The sequence below is a fragment of the Physella acuta genome, unplaced genomic scaffold, assembly GCF_028476545.2.
Source record: "Physella acuta isolate Inbredline_101_S28 unplaced genomic scaffold, ASM2847654v3 ptg001425l, whole genome shotgun sequence".
Classification (NCBI taxonomy): Eukaryota; Metazoa; Mollusca; class Gastropoda; family Physidae; genus Physella; species Physella acuta.
In genome coordinates, this window is record NW_026732940.1 from 196,645 (window position 1) to 223,718 (window position 27,074).

The following is a 27,074-nucleotide window of genomic DNA, read 5'->3' on the forward strand; positions in this document are numbered from 1 at the left end:
GCAATGCCCAAAAATACCCCCGGGGACAGGTGGTATATTTAGGATTGTTCACAACATCAAGTTTACGTTTTTTGGGAGGGGAAGGGAAAAAAAAAAAGAGTCCAGAGAGGGACATGGAGGAAGAAGAGGAAGAAGAAGAAGAAAAATAAATTAAATATTTGACAAAAGCTATGGTAAATAAAAAGATTAAGTTGATGTATGTTCCCACCACCAGAGCCTAGTAATGTTTACCTACATATAGCTCTAACTACAGTACATACAATGTAAATAGAACAGGCTTAATCTTCTAGTGTTAATTACAGCAGACTGTTATTTACAATAGATACATACAGATGTTAGTAAAATGTGGTCTACCATTTGATTACAGCACTAAACATTGTTCATATTCTAACCCTAGTGTGTCCATTGTTTTTCCCTAAAATGGTGCATCAATCTACAGAAGATGACCAAGCAACATAAATGGAATGCAAACTGTTAAGTAGTGAATGATGGCAGCATAAACCAGCAGCTAACCCTAGAAGCAGACTAGCATCCAACCATGCACCATGCTAACCACCCACATTCATGCATGCACTTAACAACTCTAAAATAAGTGATCTCATTAAGTTTTTTGTTCAGTAATTTGTATTATTACTTTTAAACATACATCATGACTTTAACATGGTATGCTGGATACATTCCAAATAAGGTCACGACCTAGTTTTTTAACACTAAATTTAGTTTTATATGAATAGAAAAAAATTAGGACAACTTGGATCTTAATCAAGCAAATTTTGTCTGACACTTTAAACATAATCTACTTCAAAATTGTCATTTACTTGAAAATATGTAATACTTTGTAAATATTTAAATAACTGACTCGCTAAGTTATTGAAGTAAATAGTTTTGTCAAGTTCAAACAGTGATATGGATTTGTTTACTTCTAACAAAAAGTTACCAGGATGATCTGACCAATAAAACAACCAACATATTTGTATGAAGTAAAAACTGGAGCTTATTTTCATCAAACTGTTGGTGTGTGACATGTTTTAAAGGGGAAAATCATAACTACTGTGTTATGGTGTTGCTACTGTCAGAAATATTTACATTTATGTATCGTGCTAGTAGTAAAACAAGACTTACAGCCTCATGGCATTTTATCAATTAAATATTTGAACAATTGGTCCTTTGTATGGAAATGTTTGGTAGGGTGGTAAAGAGTGGGTGGGGAGACAAAGAAAAAAATTAAACTATTTTAATCTGTAAACTGCTTACGGAATAAAATTCTACATTTTTGACAGTATAGACTACTGTGCCCAGCTCTAACAAATAAATGGGCATTTTATTTATACTAATTGCCTCATAGTTGCAAGAAAAAATATATTATCATCCAAATGTATCACTTTTGTTTTAGTCATGGATATCTTCTACACTAGAGAGATACAGTATATATTCATCATTGCCAAGCAGAGATCCTGCTTTTTACTTTACATACTACTGTAGATAACTTGTATGTGTGCGGTACACTTCTAGTTTTATACAATAGTATATAGTTTCAGCTTTGTAATTGTTTTTACAATAACAATTTATATAGAACTAATTTTTTGTATAGTAAAAAAATGACACTCTGAAAAGAATGTTTTGTGGTCAAACAAAGCCTGGAGAGGTAGTTAGAGTAAAAAAAAAATGGTTATAACTTGTGAGAGGATCCTTACCCACAGTCAAGTCAGGTCTAGAGGCAGGTAACAAAAGACTGGTGGAGGAAAACTCGGGGCTGCGTTTGTGGTACAAGACACTTGTGGAGACAGAGAGATTCCTGGGAGTGCCTTCACCAAACATCCCTACACAAAGGTGGCGTGGTCATGTACAGGGAGGGCAACAATTCGTGAAACAAAAAAAGAAATGCAAAAGCATGCAAATAAATAAAATTGGAAAAATAAAAACCCACACACAAAAACAAAAAAGGGTGCATCACATCTTATACACATGCTGTTTTAAGTTTGATGCCTCTTTATGAGTTAGAGCTGCATGCCAGAATGAAGTCTTGCAGGCTTTAGAAGTGCATGTGTAGAAGATCTCAACACCAGCGTTAAGGCAGACAACACCACATCAAAAAGTAAAAAAAAAAAAAGCACAGCCACAACATTTAAAAAATTTAGTTTTAATATAGAAAACCATAGGCACCCATCAAGGTATGGGAAAGGATTGGGAAAAAAATGTTAACTAGTAACCAACTTGCTGATCATGCCAAATTAGGGGAGGTGGCAGCTGATTGCCTTCATTACATTAGAAACATGGGTGCCCAGATTTTTTAAAAATTTGCAGTTATTTTTAAAACAAATTTACCAAATAAAAAAACATTACAATAACCAATGCACAAAATGCACTTGCTCTAACATAAATTAAGCTTAAGATAACTACATTCAACACAAAGCAGACAAAATATCTGGATGTGTTTCACCCAAGACTATCTGCCAGATCCATGAGCATAAAATATAAGGAGCATTCTTTAACCAAGCCAAACATTGATTTGGTGGCAAGTTTAATGTTATGGTAAAAGTAGTTAGTAGGTTGGGATAGAGATGCTTCATGACACAGGCACTGTTGCTACATTTATTACTAGTGGAACTGGGGTTAGATTGGTGTTTAGGTTAGTGTTACATAAACTAGTGAAAAGATTAGTGATGGGTATAATAATATATTCCAATTACAAGTGTAATGAAAGTAAATAGATGGCAAGGCAACAACTGTAACGGCAAGATGCTCAAAATGTTATTCATTGATAAAAAAGACGAAAAACAAAATGCAGGCTAAGTAAAGTATAACAGCACTAGGTATTATTTTTCTTTTTAAATAGGCTAAAGGTTATGTTGGTACATTTTTTTTAGCTATGATGTAATCAATCATTTCACCTATAGTTAGTCATCTAATAAACTTCAGTAATATACCTGATCACCTCTCATCAATGTTAAAAAAATGAGGCTTAAATCAATAATTTGTAAATTTATGTGTTAATAGATGAAAAAGAAGTCCACTATCTGCCACATCTAGCCAGTTGAATACATGTCAAATTTAAAAACATCCACATCAGCTGTCTTGTTTTTAGGCATGCCATGCTGATTAAGTTTTCACAAGCTGTAGCTACACAAGTGATTAAAAAACCTCATCTTTTTCTTTGTGTCTCAGTGTGAACTGAACCTATGACATACACCACAGTGTGATCAGTTAGACAGGAGACAATGGTGGTGGGCTGTTTACCTGTTCTATGTGTAGACTAGGACAAATTGTGTGATTAAAAAGAGTGTTACCGGTCTAGACCAGTCCAGAGGTGTTGTAGGAAAGAAAGGCTTATAAAGTCTACAAAAGAATAAAGAATTCCCTTCCCCATGTGAACATAAGCATGCACATTTTTTAGCTTTAACTTTTAAATTTTAAAAAAATATTTTTTAACAAGTAGCTGATTTTAAAATCTTTAACTTTAAAAAAATAATAATAAAATATACTTGAAGCATGCTTTTAAATTTTCTTTACTTTTACTTTACAAAAATTGCAGATTTAAATGTTATTTAAATTAATTGAATAAAATGTTATGCACCAGGTACCTAAAAACCTTTCAGTTGGAAGTTGAATAAAATGTAAATTTAGCCCAGCTTTCAGATCAATACTCCCTGAAACAATGCCAAAAAGTTTCTCCACTACCGCCAAAACAATGGAACCTGCTGCATAATAAAAGGCCAGCCTTCTCCTGGGTCAAGGTTCAACCAAGGCCAAGTGCCTGCACCTCCCACTACTCACCACTTGAGATTTGGGCCCTGGCAATGGATGACACTTGCCCACTGGATCTAAGACCAGCCCTTTTTCAAGTAGGACACCCGAAGCTAGGCATGTCTTATGTTTACCCCCTTCTGTACCCACCCATTAAAAAACAGAAATTTAAAAAACTTAACAGGATTTGTCTAAGAATTGAAAATTTAAAAAACTAAGATATCCCTATTATTTTTTTTAAAACCTCAGAAAAAAAAAAGTGGTTTAAAAATGAATAAAAATAACCCACTTTGTACCATAACACACCAAAGAAATCTCAGGGGTCCTACTGAGTTAAAGACTAAAATAGGGGTTAGTAGTGCTTGAGTTAGCCACATACCGATCCGATTATAATCTACACAACAGTGCCTTCGCACCGCACTGCACGCCGAGAGGGCACGCCTCTGCGGTCGCATCGAGTCCATATCGGACCCATTAGGGGAGCGCCTCTGAAGGGCGCTATGAGAGGATGAGCGTCTAGGTCGCTCGAAGGGCTGGCAGATGTCACGAGGGGTGGCGCTACCAAAACCTAATATGTGACCCCTCCCACCTTTGCGACCACCAGCTTTCCATGCCTCATAGCGGGCAACACGCTCCTCTGCTTTTTGCAGTATAGACTCACGGCGAGCCTGAAAAAATAAAGTTCAACATACCCAATGGTCTACCTTTAAAGTTTATTTAAATATATAAGAAATTATAAATTAACCTTTAATTACAAGAACTGCCCAAGTTAAAATACTCACTCTTTCTATATCTTCCTTCATTTTTCTGCGCTCCTCTACAGCGGCTCGTCTTTCTGAGTCCCTTCGTCGCAGATCTTCAATTTTCTTTCTCCGCATTTCCAACTGCTTTTCACGGTTCTCCTGTGCTATCCTCTGTTGTTCCTTCAGCTCCTCCAACTTTTTTCTCCTCTCCTCCATCAGCCTCTCTCTGGCTTGCCTAACTCTCTCCTCCTTTTCCCTCTCTTTTGCTATTTTAACTGGATCAGCCAGCATTCCAGCTGTGGTTAAATTGTACATTTGTTTCAGAGAAAAGAAAGTTCACTTTTTCAATTGATAAAAATATGAATTATGAAAAGTGTAAGCTAGCTGTCAAGGTAGAAGATAAACTGTGCAGTATTTATTCTTCACTTTTTAATTCCAGTTAACATAAATAGGTAAAACGGATGCATATTTAAAAATGTTTATAATTTTGTAACTTCAATGCAAGAGTGTGATGAATTTATTTAGCTTAATATCAAATAATACAGTAAGTTTCATTTGTTATGATTTAAAATTTTTATCATTACTAAATAAAACTTAGAAGTTTATAAGATGCACTAAGGGAATACAATTACAGTTAGTGTCAAACCTCTTATTCAAGCAAGTGTTTGCATCTGTCTTAAAGTGATTTTTTTAATTGTTAGATAAAATAAAAGTGCTGATATATGTTATAGAATGTGAGTTAGTAAAGAAAACTTTGTCCCTCAAAATGGCTTAGAAAGCCACCACAACCTTGCTGCTTCAATGATAAAAAATTATCTCCAATTGTTTCCCTAGATGCCTGTACTTGAGTGGTGTCCATTAGGGTGGAGAGGACAGGTGTCAAGTCCTTAAGATAGGGTGGGGAGGACAGGGGTCATGTCCTTAAGATACGGTGGGGAGGACAGGGGTCATGTCCTTAAGATAGGGTGGGGAGGACAGGGGTCATGTCCTTAAGAAAGGGTGGGGAGAACAGGGGTCGTGTCCTTAAGATAGGGTGGGGAGGACAGGGGTCATGTCCTTAAGATAGGGTGGGGAGGACAGGGGTCATGTCCTTAAGAAAGGGTGGGGAGAACAGGGGTCATGTCCTTAAGATAGGGTGGGGAGGACAGGGGTCATGTCCTTAAGAAAGGGTGGGGAGGACAGGGTTCATGTCATAAAGAAAGGGTGGGGAGGACAGGTGTCAAGTCCTTAAGATAGGGTGGGGAGGACAGGGGTCATGTCCTTAAGATAGGGTGGGGAGGACAGGGGTCATGTCTTAAAGAAAGGGTGGGGAGGACAGGGGTCATGTCCTTAAGATAGGGTGGGGAGGACAGGGGTCATGTCCTTAAGATAGGGTGGGGAGGACAGGGGTCATGTCATAAAGAAAGGGTGGGGAGGACAGGGGTCATGTCCTTAAGATAGGGTGGGGAGGACAGGGGTCATGTCCTTAAGATAGGGTGGGGAGGACAGGGGTCATGTCCTTAAGATAGGGTGGGGAGGACAGGGGTCATGTCCTTAAGAAAGGGTGGGGAGGACAGGGATTGTGTCCTTAAGATATAGTGGGAGGACAGGGGTCATGTCCTTAAGATATGGGGGCAGGACAGGGGTCATGTCCTTAAGATATGGGGGCAGGACAAGGGTCATGTCCTTAAGATAGGGTGGGGAGGACAGGGGTTGTGTCCAGAGATACAGTGGAGAGGACTGGGGTCATATCCTTAAGAAAGATACAATGGGGAGGACAGGGGTTAATGTTTCTAGAAGATCAGATGACAGGAGTCAAAAATCTTCAGGAAAGGGTGGATATGGGGGTCATCCATTAGGAGATGGGGTCTATGGCGGTCAAATCCACCAGGGGAAAGGACTGGGCTTAACCAGGGGCAACAAGAAAACCTATCTAAATAGATGAGGTGCTGTGTCAATTTGCTATAGCTATATAAAATAAAACACAGACAATGACAGCCCTTTTGAATTAACCCATGCACACGACCAGGTGTGACATGTTGTAGCTGAGGGCCCTGCTGGACATGAGTGGGTTGATAGATGAGGGATACACAAGCTGTACATAGTGGGGTGGCTCAGGGTGCTGCATTGATTTTACATACAGTACAATGCATAGAAATCAATGGAATGAGTCAGAAATAAGCCTACACATGAGCAAACAGCTGGGTCATTTAACCAGGTGGAAAAACATTTGAAATTCAGAACATAATTTTCCAGCTACTTGAAAGTGGGTCGAGTAATATTATTGAAATTTTTAACAACAAAAAATTGCCTGTTCTCTACTGTATTCTACAGCTGACCAAGTTATGAATTATTTTTATGTATGTCTATATTTATAGTTTATAAAAAGAAGGGTTTAAAAAAAAAACATACGTTTTATAATTAACAAAGAAACAATCCATTTAATATAACACTTAAATACAGCATTTCAAAAAAGTCTCACTTTTGAAATATCAGTGGCTATGAATTTTAAAAATATCCAATATGATTATTCCCATTTTAAAAATATAACAACACATGTAAGCTGTACCTCAGCGATCAAACATTTGCAATGGAGCCAGGGGACTCAAAAATAGCTAGTAAAGTCAAAATAACAAGACACATTATGAAAGCCAGGCTTGACGTTAGCAAAAAGCATCAGGAGAACAGCCAAGTCATGCCATACATGACATACTGAGCCAACAAATGGGACACTATTTTCAAAGCAAACGATTTCCTATATTTAAAATTAAGAAAAAAAATATTCTTTATTTAGCAACAGCTTACCAAAGCAGAAAAATATATTAAAAAAAAAAAAAAGCACACAAATGCAGCCACACTACTTGAGCACATTTCATTTATTTCCTTATAAACACCAGAGTCTTGAAGCTTTCTTAAAATAGTTTTGTAATTATAACTTCGGTAAATGACAAAATAAAAAATATATCCATTCCCATCAAATATCACTAAAACTGACCTTAGTATTCAGATTAATAAAATTATTTGGCGTTGGCAAAAAAAAAGCTTTTAGTAACAAATCAAAACACGGCAAAACAAGTTATCCTAAAATGGTTTAGTGTTTGGTTGAACAAAAATAAACCTGGAAAACCTGAAATGTTTTAGTGTTTGGTAAAAACAAAAAAATCTGAAGGGGGGTGGGTTATGGAGTAACAGAAGTCCAGGCACCATGCAGCAGGCGGTGAGAGAACAAAATGTTTTCATGAGACCCCCCTACCTCTGGCCTGGAAGGCAACTTTATACCCTGTCTCACCATCAGTGGTCTCACCCTTAGCACTGCCCCCACTGACGCTGCCGTCCCAGGAGGTCTTCATGTCCACCACACTCAGGTCTTGCGTCTGTGGCGTGGAGGGCGCGGACGAGCGTTTGGGTGCCGTCCTTCTAGGGGTAGACTCAGCACTGCTGTCAAAAGATATGGTCCTGTTGCCATCACCCCCTCCATCATCACCTGCAGTGTGTAAGAAATCAGCGTGTAGACTGGTACACCACAATGAACTTTATATATTAATTTTAAGACAATATGATTATTTGAACTTAATGAAAAAGACACAAAAATAAAAATGTGTAGATAAAAACGTTGTAAAAACTTTGACAAACCTACAAATAGCTTGACCAATACCTTTGTTACCAGTATTTAAATTAGAGAAAAATAAAAATAAATGTAGAAGATATTCACCTTTCAGATGTCGGGGTGATGCTTCCGATGATGAAGATGGAGCACCATCACCATCCCCATCCATTTTAACCCGTTTGGACAATGAGCTAGCTAGAGGTGTGTCGGATACCTTTGAGTTCTTGGAGGATTCAGAGCTGGCATGTTTACCTGTGCTTGTGTCATTGTCTGAGACTGGAAAAAAGGAAAGGCAAACGGGTCATTTTTAGCACAGTTGAAGAACAAAGAATGTTATATGTGAAATATTCATAGATGCACTGTCTACCAGATGTATATTAGTTTCAGTACTTGTTATATTCCATCCATTTATACAGCAGTGGTTTACCTTATTATGCTCCCAGTTATAAAAAACTATAGAAATACTCAGCAACTAGAATATGTGACATGGGATAGGAATAGAGGTGGGGCGGGGTAGAGAACACAGAGGTAAAATAAAGACTCCAGGTTTTTAACTTTAAAAGCATGCTCAGCTTTAATGGGTACTGGCCTAATTTTTTTAATTAGGGGCTGCTAGAGATTGTGAAGGTGATGTTCCTGAGATAACCAGGGCAACTCTTCTGCACCTGCCCTATGCACTTGTGCATGTACAAAAAAAAATTCTTTTTAAAAAAAAATGTTGACCTTTTAGGCTTGATCATGTTTTCAATTATTTCAAGCATTCATTGAAAACGCCATAAAGTGTAACAGCCCATCTGGTTGTAAGAAACCATTTGGCTAGTTTCACAAGGAATGTATTAAAGCAAAGATAAGAAGCGCTAAGCCAGTGGGTGGTGCTACTACACAAACTATTAGAGCTATATCTACACACTGTACTGTACATATGATACTCGGCTACATTCTTGGCCTATACATGGGAGGTAAGCCTCCGGTAACATGACTAAATAATAAACAACTCTCTTATATGGTGTCCTCCTAGATGACACACGCTGTAATAAGACTATATTAACATGATACAAACGTGTACAATGCTCATGTTTATCCCTCGTTGTCATTCTAATGCAAGGAGGTCAAAGTTCACATTTTTATGCACACGTGACATAATGTATTTTAGTTGGGGGGGGGGGAGTATTTTTTTAACACTTCTTTTAATTTTATTGAAATAAAGAATGTGAGAACAGATTCTGATACAAATTATTGTAAAGAGATTAACCATCCACTGTATCATAAAGACACCACACCGAGTAAATACGAACAGAAACATGAGTAGCGGCATGAAGTAAAACACGTGACCAGCACAATGCCGGTCTCTCCACCTCCTCCCCCGCCCTCCCACCACAACAAGCCACCCCTAAAGGTTACTAGACGGCCGAATCATGACAAAGCCTCGGATGACTCAAAGTAACGTTGCCTATCCCGTCGCCCTCACACTCGCGACACACACACACATTAACACATCTTATGACCAAAGAAACAAGAAAATGAGGGGAGGGACCAATATTTTGCTTTTTAAGGAGCAATCGTGCCTTGTGAGTGGATGCGATAAAATTAGTTAAACTTCAATTTATAGGGCACTAAAGTTTAGTGGCAGTTATCAATGTTTAAAAAAAAATTCAATTTCATCAACCACTAAACTACGCGTTAGGTATGCGCCGTATAAAGACTCTAGAGTAGGACTCTATTAAACAACCGGCGAGACGGAGGGCGTCTGTGTGTGCAGCCACTCAAGATCAAGGTGTTTTTTTAACACAGCTGTAGTCACAGCCAAGGGGAGAAACTGCCCACACTGCAAACATGCGCTATAGTGGAACTTGACTGACTCGTCGCGGCATTCAAACATCACCTGATGTCTGGTCCCAGTACTCAAACATCACCTGATGTCTGGTCCTAGTAAACATCACATGATGTCTGGTCCCAGTACTCAAACATCACATGATGTCTGGTCCTAGTAAACATCACATGATGTCTGGTCCCAGTACTCAAACATCACCTGATGTCTGGTCCCAGTACTCAAACATCACATGATGTCTGGTCCCAGTACTCAAACATCACATGATGTCTGGTCCCAGCACTCAAACATCACCTGATGTCTGGTCCTAGTAAACATCACATGATGTCTGGTCCCAGTACTCAAACATCACCTGATGTCTGGTCCTAGTAAACATCACATGATGTCTGGTCCCAGTACTCAAATATCACATGATGTCTGGTCCCAGTACTCGAACATCACATGATGTCTGGTCCCAGTACTCAAACATCACCTGATGTCTGGTCCTAGTAAACATCACATGATGTCTGGTCCCAGTACTCAAACATCACATGTCTGGTCCCAGTACTCAAACATCACATGATGTCTGGTCCCAGTAAACACCACCTGATGTCTGGTCCCAGTACTCAAACATCACCTGATGTCTGGTCCTAGTAAACATCACATGATGTCTGGTCCCAGTACTCAAACATCACATGATGTCTGGTCCTAGTAAACATCACATGATGTCTGGTCCCAGTACTCAAACATCACCTGATGTCTGGTCCCAGTACTCAAACATCACATGATGTCTGGTCCCAGTACTCAAACATCACATGATGTCTGGTCCCAGTACTCAAACATCACCTGATGTCTGGTCCTAGTAAACATCACATGATGTCTGGTCCCAGTACTCAAACATCACCTGATGTCTGGTCCTAGTAAACATCACATGATGTCTGGTCCCAGTACTCAAATATCACATGATGTCTGGTCCCAGTACTCGAACATCACATGATGTCTGGTCCCAGTACTCAAACATCACCTGATGTCTGGTCCTAGTAAACATCACATGATGTCTGGTCCCAGTACTCAAACATCACATGATGTCTGGTCCCAGTACTCAAACATCACATGATGTCTGGTCCCAGTAAACATCACCTGATGTCTGGTCCCAGTACTCAAATATCACCTGATGTCTGGTCCTAGTAAACATCACATGATGTCTGGTCCCAGTAAACATCACCTGATGTCTGGTCCCAGTAAACATCACCTGATGTCTGGTCCCAGTACTCAAACATCACCCGATGTCTGGTCCCAGTACTCAAACATCACATGATGTCTGGTCCCAGTAAACATCACCTGATGTCTGGTCCCAGTACTCAAACATCACCTGATGTCTGGTCCCAGTACTCAAACATCACCTGGTGTCTGGTCCCAGTAAACATCACCTGATGTCTGGTCCCAGTACTCAAACATCACATGATGTCTGGTCCCAGTACTCAAACATCACCTGATGTCTGGTCCCAGTACTCAAACATCACATGATGTCTGGTCCCAGTACTCAAACATCACCTGGTGTCTGGTCCCAGTAAACATCACCTGGTGTCTGGTCCCAGTAAAGATCACCTGGTGTCTGGTCCCAGTAAACATCACATGATGTCTGGTCCCAGTACTCAAACATCACTTGATGTCTGGTCCCAGTAAACATCACCTGATGTCTGGTCCCAGTAAACATCACTTGATGTCTGGTCCCAGTAAACATTCCCTGATGTCTGGTCCCAGTACTCAAACATCACCTGATGTCTGGTCCCAGTACTCAAACATCACATGATGTCTGGTCCCAGTACTCAAACATCACCTGATGTCTGGTCCCAGTACTCAAACATCACTTGATGTCTGGTCCCAGTACTCAAACATCACCTGATGTCTGGTCCCAGTACTGAAACATCACCTGATGTCTGGTCCCAGTAAACATCACCTGATGTCTGGTCTCAGTACTCAAACATCACCTGATGTCTGGTCCCAGTACTCAAACATCACCTGATGTCTGGTCCCAGTACTCAAACATCACATGATGTCTGGTCCCAGTAAACATCACCCGATGTCTGGTCCCAGTAAACATCACCTGATGTCTGGTCCGAGTAAACATCACATGATGTCTGGTCTCAGTACTCAAACATCACTTGATGTCTGGTCCCAGTACTCAAACATCACCTGATGTCTGGTCCCAGTAAACATCACCTGATGTCTGGTCTCACTACACATCACCTGATGTCTTGTCCCAGTACTCAAACATCACCTGATGTCTGGTCCCAGTACTCAAACATCACCTGATGTCTGGTCCCAGTAAACATCACCTGATGTCTGGTCCCAGTAAACATCACATGATGTCTGGTCTCAGTACTCAAACATCACTTGATGTCTGGTCCCAGTACTCAAACATCACCTGATGTCTGGTCCCAGTACTGAAACATCACCTGATGTCTGGTCTCAGTACTCAAACATCACCTGATGTCTGGTCCCAGTACTCAAACATCACCTGATGTCTGGTCCCAGTACTCAAACATCGCTTGATGCTAGTGTCTAGTTCTGTAGGTGATTGTCTAGTCCAGGGGTCTCCAAACTACGGCCCGCGGGCCAGATGCGGCCCGCGGGGTCCTCTCATCCGGCCCGCGGCGATCTTTTTGTCCACGGAATAAATGTTTGTTAGAGGTGGCCGAGAGACTATGACCAGAAAATTCAAAATAATTTGAAAATGTAGCTTTGAGTGCAAATACCATTGCCCGCCGTGTTACAGACATAGGTGAAAACAGCGTGACACAAATAGTGAAAAATGCAAGCAAGTTTCTCAATTTTTTAATTGTAATGGATCAGTCGCTGGACAGCTGTTCCACCTCTCAAATGCTTATGTTGATTAGAGGTGTGGATGAAGACATGAACAGAACACAAGAGCTGGCTTCCCTGCATGGAATGTATGGCACTGTTACCGGAAAGAATATAGATAGTTCAGAGACAGTTCAAAGATGAACTGCAGCTGGAGGTCATTAGAGACACATTCAAAGAAGGGCGGGTGGGTTTTTAAAAGTTTTTGCAAAAGGAGGATTTTCCTAATATTAAAACTTTTGCATCAAAGTACCTTTCAATTTTTTGAACAAGATACCTGTGTGAACAAACACTTTCAAGAATGAAATACGTGAAGAATAATTTGAGAGCAAACTTGGACCTCGAGTGTGTTGTTGGCCACCGACAGTGTTTCATTCAGACTTTTTGTTCTCCGGGGGGGGGGGGGCAATTGAAATTGGTATATATTTATATATAAATTATATTTCGTTAAGGGGGGATGGGGGGGTGGGAAGGTACACGTTTTTCGGGGGGGGGCGCTTGAAGAAACTCTGGCCCCCGAACTGATATTTGATAGTTAATTCGGCCCTTGGGCTGAAAAGTTTGGAGACCCCTGGTCTAGTCCACTAGCTTGCGATGACGACGGATGAAGATAAACCAAAAAGACAAAGACCAAAACTAACAGTACTGATTTTAAAACGATGAAGTCAGCCTTTTTAATCTCCATTGATTAGGTGGCCGATATCGATAAAATGTATCGATTAACAGAGGCACACACACACACAAGAAGAAATCTAACGCTTGGAAGTTTTGATGAGCACGTGTTATGTCAATGGTAAATAACCAGGTTAACGCCAGTTGTTTTTTTAGATCCTAGAATAGAACACACTGCTTGCATAGTTGCAGAGAGTGCGGTGTGATTGGGAGTTGATGCGGCTAATAAGGAGGTCAGTATATTAAATCATTTCTCATCGTTACGTTCTTTATATGGGCTCGAGTCAAAAGGACGTCATTGAGCACCGTACCTGATGCAAGTAAGAAACTGGGCACAGAACTGACCACACTATCCCCCCATATGCCGGGGGGTCACGGAAACAGGTGTACTCTACCTCGGCTGTCATACTGACCGCCAAGTCCGAAGGTGTTTTCTTAAGTTCTTTATATCACCCATTTGGATGTATTTTAGTGTGACATACACAGTTAGACTGTAGCATGGTGACAAAAAGTGGTTACTTAAGATGGTAACACGGCCAAATAGAGTTGGAAGATTAAGGTGGAGTGTGCACACGCTCACTTATTAGAACGCACCAACCCCGGACTAAAAATGTGAGAACAAGTGGTAACGAAATCTAACAGGACCAACACCACACTGATACGGTAGGGCAAAAACATATTGACACACCACCAAATCGACGATGAATAAATCCCGTGGATTAAGTTGTCCTTCTACATAGGTAAGACAGCCCACGGGTAAATGCAATATATTGGACAGCATAACGACCTTATTAAAAAAAAAACAACAGGTGCCCTACATTAGAATAAAACTTCAGATCTACGGTAACTTATTACAGATCTATCCCCGGGGCACACTAGACGGACCCACACAGATGACATCGCTGCATCGATGCACAGTACTATGAACCACGTGACTGTTCAAACTAAAAATAACTTTCTATCATTTAGCACAGTTGTAGTGACTGTAAGTGCTGTAACAATTTGAATGTTCTAGAGGAGTCAATGAGTACGGAGTGTAATTTGGTGTGAACTGTTCAGCAGAGTTATTTGAAGAGATTAGTATTCTTGTAAGAGGTCTGCGTCTAGTCTGATTAAAAAATTACATTGAGTCTGTTGAAAATTCTTTTAAAAAATTAAACACAAACTACTGTATAACCTGTTTTTATTTTGCTGGTATATTTTGCTTTAAATAATTAAATATGCCAGGGCATCGCCGACAGTTTTTACTGCAGCTTATATACATGTATCTCAGTATTACAAACTACACAAAATGAGAAGGTCTACAAAAAAATAAATAAACAACAACTAAAATGTAAAGAGATGCAACCATAACCCGAAATTTTTATTAAGCTGTATCTCTAGTGCAAGTCCTGACATAACTTACGTAAGCGGATAGCTAAACTTTTTTTTTTTTTAAAGATTCATTTTTTAAACATCACCAAGCTTGTTAAAAAGAGTAATTTACCGCTATCCCCCGGCAAGGAGAGAAATAACTCTGACCTTTAAAAAAAAAATCAAATGATGTGAACTGTGAACCATTAACATTAGATACAAGAAAATGCTGCTTCATCAACTTCATGTCACGACCCGAGAAGCAACTATGAGAATTTATTTAGGGAGAAAGGGGAATCAAGGCAAAGATGTATAGGAGGAAATAAAGCAAAAGGCAGGTAAAAGAAAAAAAAACTTGGAGACTGTAACTGAGAGAAATGAAAGCTAAAATCAATAGCTAAGCCGAGTCAAGCTAAAGAACCAAGGCGACTCAGTGTGGTGTGTACAGATCACCTGAGTGGGCAAAAATCGAAAGGAACCCAGAAACTATTGGCCAGTTACTGGGGTAGCCGGCGTAGGGAGTCCAGAGCACTGCTAGTATTGGCAAGTTACTGGGGTAGCCGGTGTAGGGAGTCCAGAGTCCTTCTAGTATAGACAAGTTACTTGGGTAGCTGTTGAGCTATGGAGCCCAGCTAGTATTGACAAGTTACCGGGATAGTTGATGTGGTGGCAAGTCCAGCTAGTAATGGCAAGTTCCTGGGATAGTTGATGTGCTATGGAACACTGCTAGTATAGACAAGTTACTGGGGTAGCTGATGTAGGGAGTCCAGAGCACTGCTAGTATTGGCAAGTTACTGGGGTAGCTGATGAGCTATGGAGCCCAGCTAGTATTGGCAAGTTACCGGGATAGTTGATGTGCTATGGAGCACTGCTAGTATTGACAAGTTACTGGGGTGGCCAGCTAGTATTGGCAAGTTACTGGGTTAGATAAACTAAGCAAAGAAACCTTAGAAATAAACGAGATCTACTGAAGCAATAGACATGAACAATGTCAACTTAAGTGTCAATAGGCGGCCACGAAAGACCAAAAACTATCGATAATCAATGCAACATTTCGCCCCTCCCAACCTTAAAAACAAACCGCCAGGACTTGAGACAAGAAATCTTACGCCACGGTCTAAAAGGTACGCTGTTGTTGTGATCTAACCGGCTTGACGCATTTGTGTAGTTGTACACAGGAAAGTACACACTGTGGAATGGGGGGAGGGGGGTTAAAGGTCAGAATGAAGAGACAGATTTGGCACAAACAAGAGTTGGATACACAATCAGAACTGACCTTACCAGAGCACTGAATGTAGTAGACCGTGGTTTACAGCACATATACAAAGACGTACTACCTTAGCATAGTGATGTGTGAACGTTAACATAAAGGTCATAACTGACCTTATAAGACCACTATCATTAATCCGATGTACAGTGTACACATCAATATATCCGAGTGATGAGCGAACATGTATACAAAGTTACAAGTCACAACTGACCTTACAAGACCATCATGTATTAACCCGATGTACATTGTACACATCAATATATCCGAGTGATGTGCGACCGTTAGCCCAAAGTTGGAGCACGACTAGCGGACAGAACATTTACCTAGGAAATGGATTATGTTAATCTTACACTGAATATGTAAGCCTAGCAGCGTGGGGATGTGTCATGCACGACAGCTGTGTGAAAAACGTAGCTCCATATAGTTGCAAGTCGAAACACGGCTTCTTTTTATATTATTTCAATTACTAACTAGGCCTATACTATAGGTAGCCTCGCTTATATTGGTAGTATACGAGTTGGAAGCTTAAACGTAGGTTTACATTGTTTGAAGTCAAAACATAGATTGTAATTACTGGTATTGTATATTTAGTAGTATAGACACAATTATTTTTTTAAGTAGGAAAAAAAGCCTACATTTCATGTTATAGTGGAGTTATCACACATATCTTGTCGAGACACCGTTTAACGTAGTTCATCTACACCAATCTCTGTAGCATTATTCACTTTCACACGCCATGTAATACATAGAATCCATTTTTGGAAATAAATCAGGTAATTATCCCACATAAAGAAAAAAAACAGTGCCAGCAACTGTACAACTGAGTGACAACTTCCTCCAGTAAACCGTCGGGCTATTGGATGTTGTCACGTACCACAGCCAGCTTAGGCATCTATCTAGTTTATTATCTGTCACCCACCCCAATGTTGGTTTCTATTTTCAGATGTGCAAATACTTGTCCTATTTTTGTTTTCTACGCTATAAGCTTTGTAGATTTGTCACATCAACGATAACAGGCGACCCATTTCTAGAGTTATCGATGTATACGACACACGGAAATACAACATAACAGTAACTGAGAAGGAAAATATGGGTTCACATCATCATAGGTCCTTGAAATGTGTAAAGAACAGTCACTTATCGAATACAGGCCTTGACGTGCAGAACTCTATTGGTAACATAAAGAACCTTGTGTTTACAGATGCTGATATAGAATCTAGATTAAACATATTAAGAAAAAAACCCAGCGAAATTTTAAAATGTACAAATCGCCAACCTATAACTGATTTAATAAAGGAACAGCGTTAGTTAAAAAGTTTTATCTGGATAGTGTGTGTATAGTCCGGTGAAAAAAAAAATACTGTACCTCCACCGTACACCAGCCAACTTGACTTACTCAGCGAAATTCAAACTCCCCCCGCGTGATGTGTGTCACCGCCACGACATCAGAAAACAAACCCAAATCGTGGGTTAGGATTAGGTTCCCACTTACCTAACCTTACCGCGGTTCACCTAAACAATAAACCAAACGTCCAAGTGAAGAGCACGCGAGTGGTATGTCGGTGATGCGCTGACCTACATTATCTCTATCACAGTATCGATTTTATTAACCTCTAGTGCAGTGTCTGAAAAATTAATACCTGAACAGCCGTGCTTTAAATAGTTGCTATTGATCGTGCCGCTAAAATAAGAACAATCCTTTCAGTAAGTTATAAACCATCACCATTGAAGCGAAGGTGATCCCATAGAGTACAAGTGAAAGAATGCTCATTGAGAAGGTATAAACTGCGAGCGCTTGGCACGAGGGCTAGGCACGTGCTAGCATGTGAGAGCATGCCAGGTCAAGGCGGCTCTGCCGTGAAATCGTCCTGTGACTAAGCGGGATTCCGCTCTGTTCCAATAGTGCGCATGTAGGTGAGCAGTAGAATCTCATTGATTTCATTCGTTTAAAGAAATGTCTATAATCCCGATACACCACAAATACAGTAGTGCAAACTTTAAGTAAGCGACTAGACTAAGCTTCAGGGAAACAGTCAAATACCGCAAATAAATGCTAGAATCAAGGTTGGCATGTTCTTACTGTTGATATAGATGCGTATATTACGGTATACCTTGTTCTTGTAAGCCCCCAGCTGAACCAAAACATTGTGTGAAGATCCTGCGCTAAACCATCCAGCCAACAACATCAGCAATGAAAAAATAACTCGCATTACATTTCTACGCCGTGTTTCATCGATTACTTTGTGTATCCAGGTCAGGAAATGTTTTTTCACTTTGCTGTTCTCTCGGGAGCAGATACTGCCGTCAGACACGCACGCTCAAGACAAGAACCAATGGTCTTAAGTCTAGCTCTCTCATCATTTACTTTATAACAAGTTCCCAAAGTTAACTGGCTCGAAAAACTTTACAATAGAACATTTTACACCACGAACAACGAGGCTCCGAAGTTACTCGCATAACTAAACATCTAACTTACAATCTCAATAAAACACTTTTCACCTTAACGTAACAGTTAACTTTCCACTGCAGCTGGACAGTTCCCGTAACATTCCGTCAAAACACGACCGTTCCCGTAACTTTCCGCCAAGACACGACCATTCCCGTAACTTTCCGCCAAGACACGATAGTTCACGTAACTTTCCGCCAAGACACGATAGTTCCCCTAACTTTCCGCAAGGACACGACCTTTCCCGTAACTGTTTGCCAAGACACGATAGTTCCCGTAACTTTCCGCCAAGACACGATAGTTCCCGTAACTTTCCGCCAAGACACGATAGTTCCCGTAATTTTCCGCCACGACACGACATTTCCCGTAACTTTCCGCCAAGACACGATAGTTCCCGTAACTCCGCCAAGACACGAGTTACCTTGCGCCACTCAAGAAGTACGTCAAGATAAGGACATACGCAACATCAACAGGCCTAACATACCAGATTACAGCCAGCTACACGCACACATACACACACCAAAAAACCTGCACTCATTTGTAACTGTTCGGTGATCGAACGCAACTTTCACTTCCTTACCTCAGATTTCACTGGCATTTGTTCACTATGTAATAGCCCCACCCCTAGCTGCGTGAATGTGGATATAATTGCAGCCACAACAAAAGGCCCTATTCAACCAATGCGAAACATATCAATCATCTAGAGGCTTGCTGTGTAACACAGGAAGGAACTTTATTTTCCCAATAATTTGTTACTGGATTTTTTTCAAGTGGGAGAAAACAAGAAGTTGAATACAACGACTTTGTGTAAAAACAAGTATGAGTGCAATGGCAGTCTATGGGTGCAATGGCAGTCGGGCAGTTATAAGTGCCCAAAAGATAGATTACTTGGTAAAAAGACATAAGTGTGCATATTAGTTGCACCTAAGAATAATAATAAAAAAAGGAAGGGGGGGGGAGCTTGTTCAATAATAATATTTCAAATTGAATTAGTTATTTCTTCTATTGAAATACTTATTACTTATCAGACTATAATATTGAGTCTTGATGATAATCTTGAAGCGTAAACAACAAATCAGATTAAGTGACCTCCTCCCACCCCCTATAACTAACAACGACAGATAAATATGAAAAGATAGTATAAAAGAACCATCTGCACGTACAATGTTTTTTTTTAATAAACGACTTAAATCACGTGAACATTAAAGTGTTGATTTAGCAATGTCAGATACGTTTTGTGCTAGTCAATATTTTATTTGTCTAAGATAAGTGATACACAATTCAACATACATTAAAAAAAAAAAACACGTCATCAAACAAAATAGCCAATACAGCAAAAAAGAACACCACCATTTTAGCAAAAAGAACTCCCGTTGTTTGGTTAGTAATAAAACAGTTACAGGTAAACAAACTATTTTTATAAGTGCATAGAAGAAAAAAAAACTCCGCCAAGATACCATGGATGGACGGTTTTCTAAACATTTGAGTCATGAATAACTAGAGTGACGCCTCATTCACGGGCACGAGTTTCAATCGAAGGATGATAACCGTCTTACTGCGGTCTATGCTCTAGGGGGGAACAAGGTTCAATAGAAAACCTCTCGTCAAATGATGATCCACCATTTCATGTATTCAGCGTTTTAACGCCCATCGGATCGAGTGGTTCTAATTAATGTGTGCAATTATTCATCGACGTTTATTTACCTTCATTACAATCTGTCTGGTGAAGGAAATGAATATGCTTATTTTCGTTAAGTTAAATGAACTACATATGCATCCTTGGGCAATGGTTGTATTGAAGTGGTATAAAAAAGCACGACCGGAAATATAAATAAAAAATAAAGCTTCCCACTAAAAGTGCGAGAATCACCTGAACAAAAAAATAATCTTTTCAAGTTTTAAATTGACCCAAGATCAAAAGACGCATTCCTCCCTCGTCCATTCCCCCCCCCCCCTTCTCTATTTCGCCAAATGATCTTCTACGCGAGACTACAAAGTGAGAAGGCCCTGGACCAAATCTACCTGATAAATTGAGAAGCAAACAATCAGAGTTCACCTGGGCCAGGTAACAGAAATTCCCGTGTCTCCAGATGGTGAGCAGCTTCCACAAGTGTAAAAAAAAAAAAGGTTGGCTCGTGCTAAAAATAGAACCTGACTCAATATCAATCCACGCTGAGACGGGAGTAGATCCGACAGGGCGTTGCTTGTGTTAATATTGTATACAGGGGCTTGGGGCCAACATTGGCCGCGGCGAAGTTCTACTGTAATTACAAACTGATCTACAAAGTTGCGGGCTCCAATGTGCATAACTCCTGGTGCATAACTAACGACAACTGAGGGATGTTTAGTGAACTATTAACGCTGCATTGAAGCAGAGATAGACGCACATTTCCACAGACTAAACAACAAACACACAGACGTATTACCCGTCCGCCCGGCACGATCGATTAGCTAATATTTACACACGTTGATTCGGTTACTTTATTCATACGGCAGACACCAGCTTACGGCGATTGATAACACTGGATAACGTCTAGCTGCGATACCAACACGACCCGGAGACAACATCCCACAGGAAACAACGGCTGTATGTATGTCACGTGTGTGCCGCTTTGATAGTCCGGAACAAGCATCCGTCGACTGTGTTTTCTCCCCCATTCACAAAAGGTGCACACGGTAACAAGCTTGTTAAAACACAACCACAAAGAAACTCAACTGATTCAGGTGTTAAATTTCACTTCTGTAAGAAAGCCATTGTATTCCTCCTCACGAACAGTAGTGGACTTGTTCAGAGGCGTCGCTAAGGTCAGGTGGGGATGAGACGCGTTATAAATGAGCTAAGACACATTTTAAATAAGGGGAGCCAACTTCGAGACGAATGTGTATCTGCCCCTGGAGACGACGGAGTGAACCCATGTGGAAAGAGTGCACAAAATGCAACACATTATACAGTACATCAACGACTAAAGACCCAAATACCAACAGTGAACATCAGCCGGTTAGCCATGCTCTAGATGCCCGTGTTGTTGTTTGTTAACTTGCAGAATGCGCTCCTAACCAGCTGGATCCTTTAGCCTGCCGCAGGTATTTTATAACCTGGTGGACGGCTATTATTGCGTGAAATGTCAGTGAAACGTATACCTCGCTAGGACAGCTAGACTAGAACACCGCTGGGTGTACTAAGAGATACGTGGTATTTATTTATATACACAGCATTCTTGTCATATCCACATACTATCTACTGGCACAATAAAATTTTTCTAAAGACCTTGTATTCTAAGAAGAGATAAGTGAACATTAGTAAATTTGCTGCAGACTTTCAATGTGCCATGATATAATTCGTCTTGTAAAACTGAAACTATTTACCTGCTGGTATATCCTCACACATTGGTTGGTGGTGGGGGGTGGTGTAAAAAGTAATAACATAAGGAACTCCATATCAAGTTAAGAATTTCACCACAACACTAAAATTAGGTTAAAAAAGATTAGTACCAGATTGGGGAAATAATACACCAGAAAACAAGGAAATAAAGATAAGATTCTCACAGAGATGCAATAAGAGTAGGGCACTATGAAACAGAATCATGATACAATGCTGAATTATTCTGACTAAATAAAGTGTTGTGACTTGTGTCCTTTAGCCAACAGCTTACACCCAATACAACTAAAACAGTAGCACGTTGTATAAAACACAACAAATACATATCAGATCACAGCAGAAGGAGACTGAAAATATAAATAACTTCCTCAAGTAATAGAATAGGTTGAGAACAACTGTTACCTCTCTGGTGTACAACTTCACATTTCTACTTCGCTTTAAACTTTAGGCTAACTTTGGTTCACTATGAGCTAAAACCTATAATCCTAACCCCAGATTGAGCTAGCACAATGTCCTATTACAAGCACACCCTTACATTCCCAGACAGCAAGGACTAGGAAGGTGTAATTAAAGCTGAGCGCTGAAATACCATTCAATTATTCTTTGACGGCTGAGCCAGGGCTAATTGAACACAGTTCTAAAAATAATGAGCCAATGGCTAACAATAATAGCCAAGTTTTTAGTAATATCTGTAGGTGATGGTTGTTTATCTAATCTGGTATATATGTTCATATCAAACAATATTTGTAGTTTTAAAAAATGATCATTAAAATAATGAGAGGACAGTCTACTTAAAAGAAACTCTTTGCTCAAAAACTACCTGACATTACTTACAAAGAACCCCAGTAATTTATCAGGCAATTATAAGTGGACAAAAGAATACAATTGTTTTCATGATTGATACCAAAGTAGTGGTGGAGGAAAACCGAGCTCAACATATGAAGAAATAAATTTTAAATTAGTAAGGGCTGTGAAAAATAAAAAGAATTTTTTCACGCGGTTCCTTTGAGAATAGTTAAGAATCAGTTAAAGACATGACGTGGTTAAGGCAAATGCAATACAGTACACACAGCAATGCAAGTCAGGTGTGCTAGTTCACTCTGCATAAATAACTAATTAAGACACTTCAAAGTTAAAAAACAAAAGTATACTTCACAAACCAGTTAATGTTGTTGTGATGATTAGCTTATTTCCCTTTGAAATATCGTAAATCAACTTCTACCTTAAACATCATAAGAGTTACCAAAAAGGAAAGTTTTTGAATCAAATATTATCACAGTGCACACCTGTAATCACTTCAATTTCTTCTTTATCTTAAAAATTGTTTGAAGTATTCTTCATAACTCAATGGTATGTTTTCATTTTGTTTCTTCAAATAGCTTCCATTTTATATCATAGTGCCTACTAACCAGATCTTTTTTTCTGTCTATAATACCCTTTACACTTACACTCACATAATGTAACAGTTTGTAATAAACTTTACATCATCCACATGAGACACTTAAAGTGCACAATTTTGGGTAAAACCTAAATTATCAATGTAGTAATCTTATCAGGTGCTTTAAGGATAAAAGAAATATGGCAATGCATAAAAAAAGTATCACCCAGGTGCAGAGATGCTAGATACTATAGCTGTTCTTAGGAGAACATTTTGCAACATATTGTTTGACCATTTTTAAGTTAATAGTATAGTAATGAGCAATGTCTATGTATAATCATAACAAGATGGATTGTTGAACAGGGGCAGCCATATTTAGATAAGAAAAAAATTGATCAATGATGCAAAGGAAGGATAAATAAATTATAATTTGAGTTAGAGGTGTGCTATGGGGTTGATGTCCCTTATAAGTTATGCAACTATTACAATTAACAAAAAAGTACAAGTGAAAATGTACCGAATTACTTAGTATTCTTAATACCTAAGAACCTTTTGTGTTATGATTGTGTATTTAGCTGCAACCACTAACTCAAAGAAAACCTAATCCTAACTGAGATATTTTGAGTAATAACTAACCATGGCTATGCAAATATTTGAGTTTAACTAAAACTAAAATAAAATAAATTACATTTATTTGATAAGCTACTTATTTTGCATGCCACAGAACATGCTTGCTTTGATCGTGCTTAAATAGTAGCTTTTTTTGTATTTATTTAAATAAATAAGTTAACTACAACTATTCTATAAAGCCCTAAAGGGACTCTAAGTCTAGTAGTTAGCTCTAACTAATTAAACAAATGTTCAGGCAGCGTTAAAGCTATATTTTGGAAGTATAATTATTAATTAGTATTACTCACATAACCTTATAACACTAACTAAAAGCAAGAACTGGAAGAAAGAAAGTTCAATGCTTAACATGATCATACTCTCGTCCCACTAGAGTTTTTTATAAGAACTTTATTTTACTTTGTGGACTTAATTAGACAGTGTTTCACAGTCTAAATGTTGTAGACCAGACTATCAACTATTAATTATCGGGCGCAATATGCTGATGATATTCAAACGTAAAAATCTTCAAATGTCTTGAGATCATAAAAGTGCAGTTAACAACATGGAAAATAAAAATAAATTTTATGTTTTAAATTAAGGCCTAACGATAACTAAACAACAGGCCTAGTACTACTAGTAGATGCCCTCATTGATTTTAAGCCAATTAAATTACGAAGTGACTACTCAGAAGAAGATTTTTCTCCCCAACGTCTCCACTTAGTCGGCAAAAGATAGCTCTGCGCATGCGCAGTGACCTATGGGTAGGGTTAGGGCTACAATTATTAGGGTTAGGGATAGGATTAGGCTAGGGATAGGATTAGGGTTTGTGTTAGGGTTCTGCGATTGTAAACACACGCATGCGCAGTACCATCGAAAACATCGGCGAGATGGCAAGTCATAGTTTCTCTCCATTGCGCATGCATATCTTATTCCGAGTAGTCACTTCGTTTACTTTTATCTTTCTCTATTCTCATTGACTCATTTCTTTATCAAATGTAAGTTGTTAACTTTTAAGCCAGGCCTTTAGTAGATCTACCTACAAATATTTTAAAATGCTGTCTGGTCTTTAATTTTCCCATAACAGCCCTATTATAAATTACATAGGCCTATCTAATTTATTAATTTTAAACAATTGCTGAAAATAGATCTAATAGAATACAACAACATTGTTGAACATTCAACAAAACATTTTTTTATTTTCCTTTTTTTTTAACATAGAGCATTGGAGGTCAAAGTGTTTAACTTTTAAGGCCATCGTTACATATTTTTAATACCAGCGTACTTTTAAATGTTGATTAGTGTTATAACTACCTATATTACTTAAAATAAATAAAAATGTGAATTGTGTTAAACTATTTACCTCTGTTTTCTACTCCATCAGGTTCTGAGGTATCCGCCATTTTCTTTAGGCATGACGTCACAATAAATTCTAGCAGGAAATGATGGTACGCGCGAGCCTATGAGCTGATATGTTAGCGAGGGCAGAATCGCTTTCATCTAAATTGCGTTTAATAATTTTAAATCCTTAAACTTCGTTAAATATAATTTATAACGCGTTCTTTGTTAAGCTTTTCACACCAAGAAATACAAGATAGGGTTGATAATAATGTATTTTAACATTAACATTATTGTTATATACATATGTGACTCAGTATTTAGACCACGCCCACAAAACCTGGCCTTTATTATCTTTCGCTATCAGTTATAACTTATATTTATAAAACAAAATGTACCTTTATTCATTTAAAATAATAATACATGATACGGATTGTATGCAGTATTATATAAATCTAGGGCCTAAACAATAAGGACGATTCGATATTTTGGCCTACAACCTCGCATTTTAAAATTCATTATCACTGATAAAGAGTAGGCCCTAAATATATTGCATAATTATAAAAGGGGTCCTCCATAAATGACGTCACACTCCTTGGGGGAGGAGGGCGGGTAGTAATTTTGTGACGAAGTGTGATGAGGGGGGGGGGGTGTCCGATAGTGACGTCACACTTTTTACATTTATAAGAATTAATCTAGATTCTGAATTTTAAACACAGTTTTGCGTTTTAGAAAATATTTGTCATAGAGTTGTCATAAAAATGGATTAATATACTATTAGCTATACGCAGGACTACTTTGCTATAAGGGCTTAGGTTATTTAGCTATAAATACTATAATAAGTTATTGAACCAGATCTTAAATTCTTAACACACTGTTTCTCATAATTTTAAGTTGGTGTCACCCGCCCTTCCTCTTATCTTAATTTACTTGTACTTAGTTAAAAGTTCACATTGGTGTCTTCCCTCTCACCAAGTCGGATGGCATGAAACGTGTACAATGATGACTCTAATCAATTAGACATGCAACTACATAAATCAGTACGTTTCGCTAAATTTCGACTTTTGAGTCTTCCTCTCAAACTGTATCACCCTCTCTAATTGTGTCCAGTGTTTCTTCCAGACTTTTTTCTCCAGTGGGGGGGGGGCGTCCCCCCCCCCCAAAGAGATGACTGGAAGAAACTCTGATTGAGTCATCCTCTCAAACTGTGTCACCCTCTCAGTTTGTGTCACCCTCTTAAATAGAGTCAAATTGTGTCACCCTCTCAAACTGTGTCACCCTCTCGAATTGTGTCACCCTCTCAATTTGTGTCAAATTGTGTCAAAGTGTGTCTCCCTCTCAATTTGTGTCAAATTGTGACACCCTCTCAAAGTGTGTCACCTTCTCAAAGTGTGTCACCCTCTCAAATTGTGTCATCCTCTCAGTTTGTGTCAAATTATGTCACCCTCTCAATTTGTGTCAAAGTGTGTCACCCTCTCAAATTGTGTCACCCTCTCAAATTGTGTCACCCTCTCAAATTGTGTCCCCCCAGCTGCGGCCCATATCCCCAGCCCCTGACGCTACTGAAGCTAAAAATCCCATTGGTCGGGATCATGCTATGGATCAAACTCAAGAAGACGCTAATAACAAAGTGTATTTGCTAGGGATGGGGGTAGAAATGGTGCGATGCACATAATAGAGCGCATAATTGTCGCTAAAACAACGATATTTTTGTTTGTGTGGCGTGGGGGATGGGAGGCGGGGGGGGGGGGGGGCGCAGGTGCTCGGGCACCAAGCCATACGGTGCAACTAAATTTTAAAAAAAACAAACTCTTTTGTGATTACTTTTTATAAGCTGCCCTATTGAGATGGCGTGGGGGAAAGGGGACGAAACAAACCCGTGCAGTT

At 39.2% G+C, this 27,074-nt stretch overlaps 1 protein-coding gene across 18 annotated transcripts in view; it reads right to left on the reverse strand.

Annotated features, from left to right (window-relative positions):
- The window catches only part of LOC131927627 (ensconsin), a 50,769-nt gene that overhangs the window by 21,039 nt on the left and 2,656 nt on the right, over window positions 1–27,074 (reverse strand). For 6 of the 18 annotated variants that reach the window (XM_059283352.1, XM_059283350.1, XM_059283342.1 and 3 more), the window contains exons 2-5: window positions 8,179–8,349; window positions 7,720–7,950; window positions 4,527–4,783; window positions 4,124–4,412 (exon numbers count right to left, since the gene is read on the reverse strand). In XM_059283352.1, coding sequence (XP_059139335.1) covers window positions 4,124–4,412; window positions 4,527–4,783; window positions 7,720–7,950; window positions 8,179–8,349 — 948 coding nt within the window. Of the gene's footprint in view, window positions 1–1,694; window positions 1,821–4,123; window positions 4,413–4,526; window positions 4,784–7,719; window positions 7,951–8,178; window positions 8,350–16,251; window positions 16,369–16,675; window positions 16,813–17,406; window positions 17,545–17,680; window positions 17,814–25,212; window positions 25,340–27,074 lie in introns of those variants that run through there. The other 12 variants (XM_059283351.1, XM_059283347.1, XM_059283359.1 and 9 more) reach the window with 9 other exon arrangements.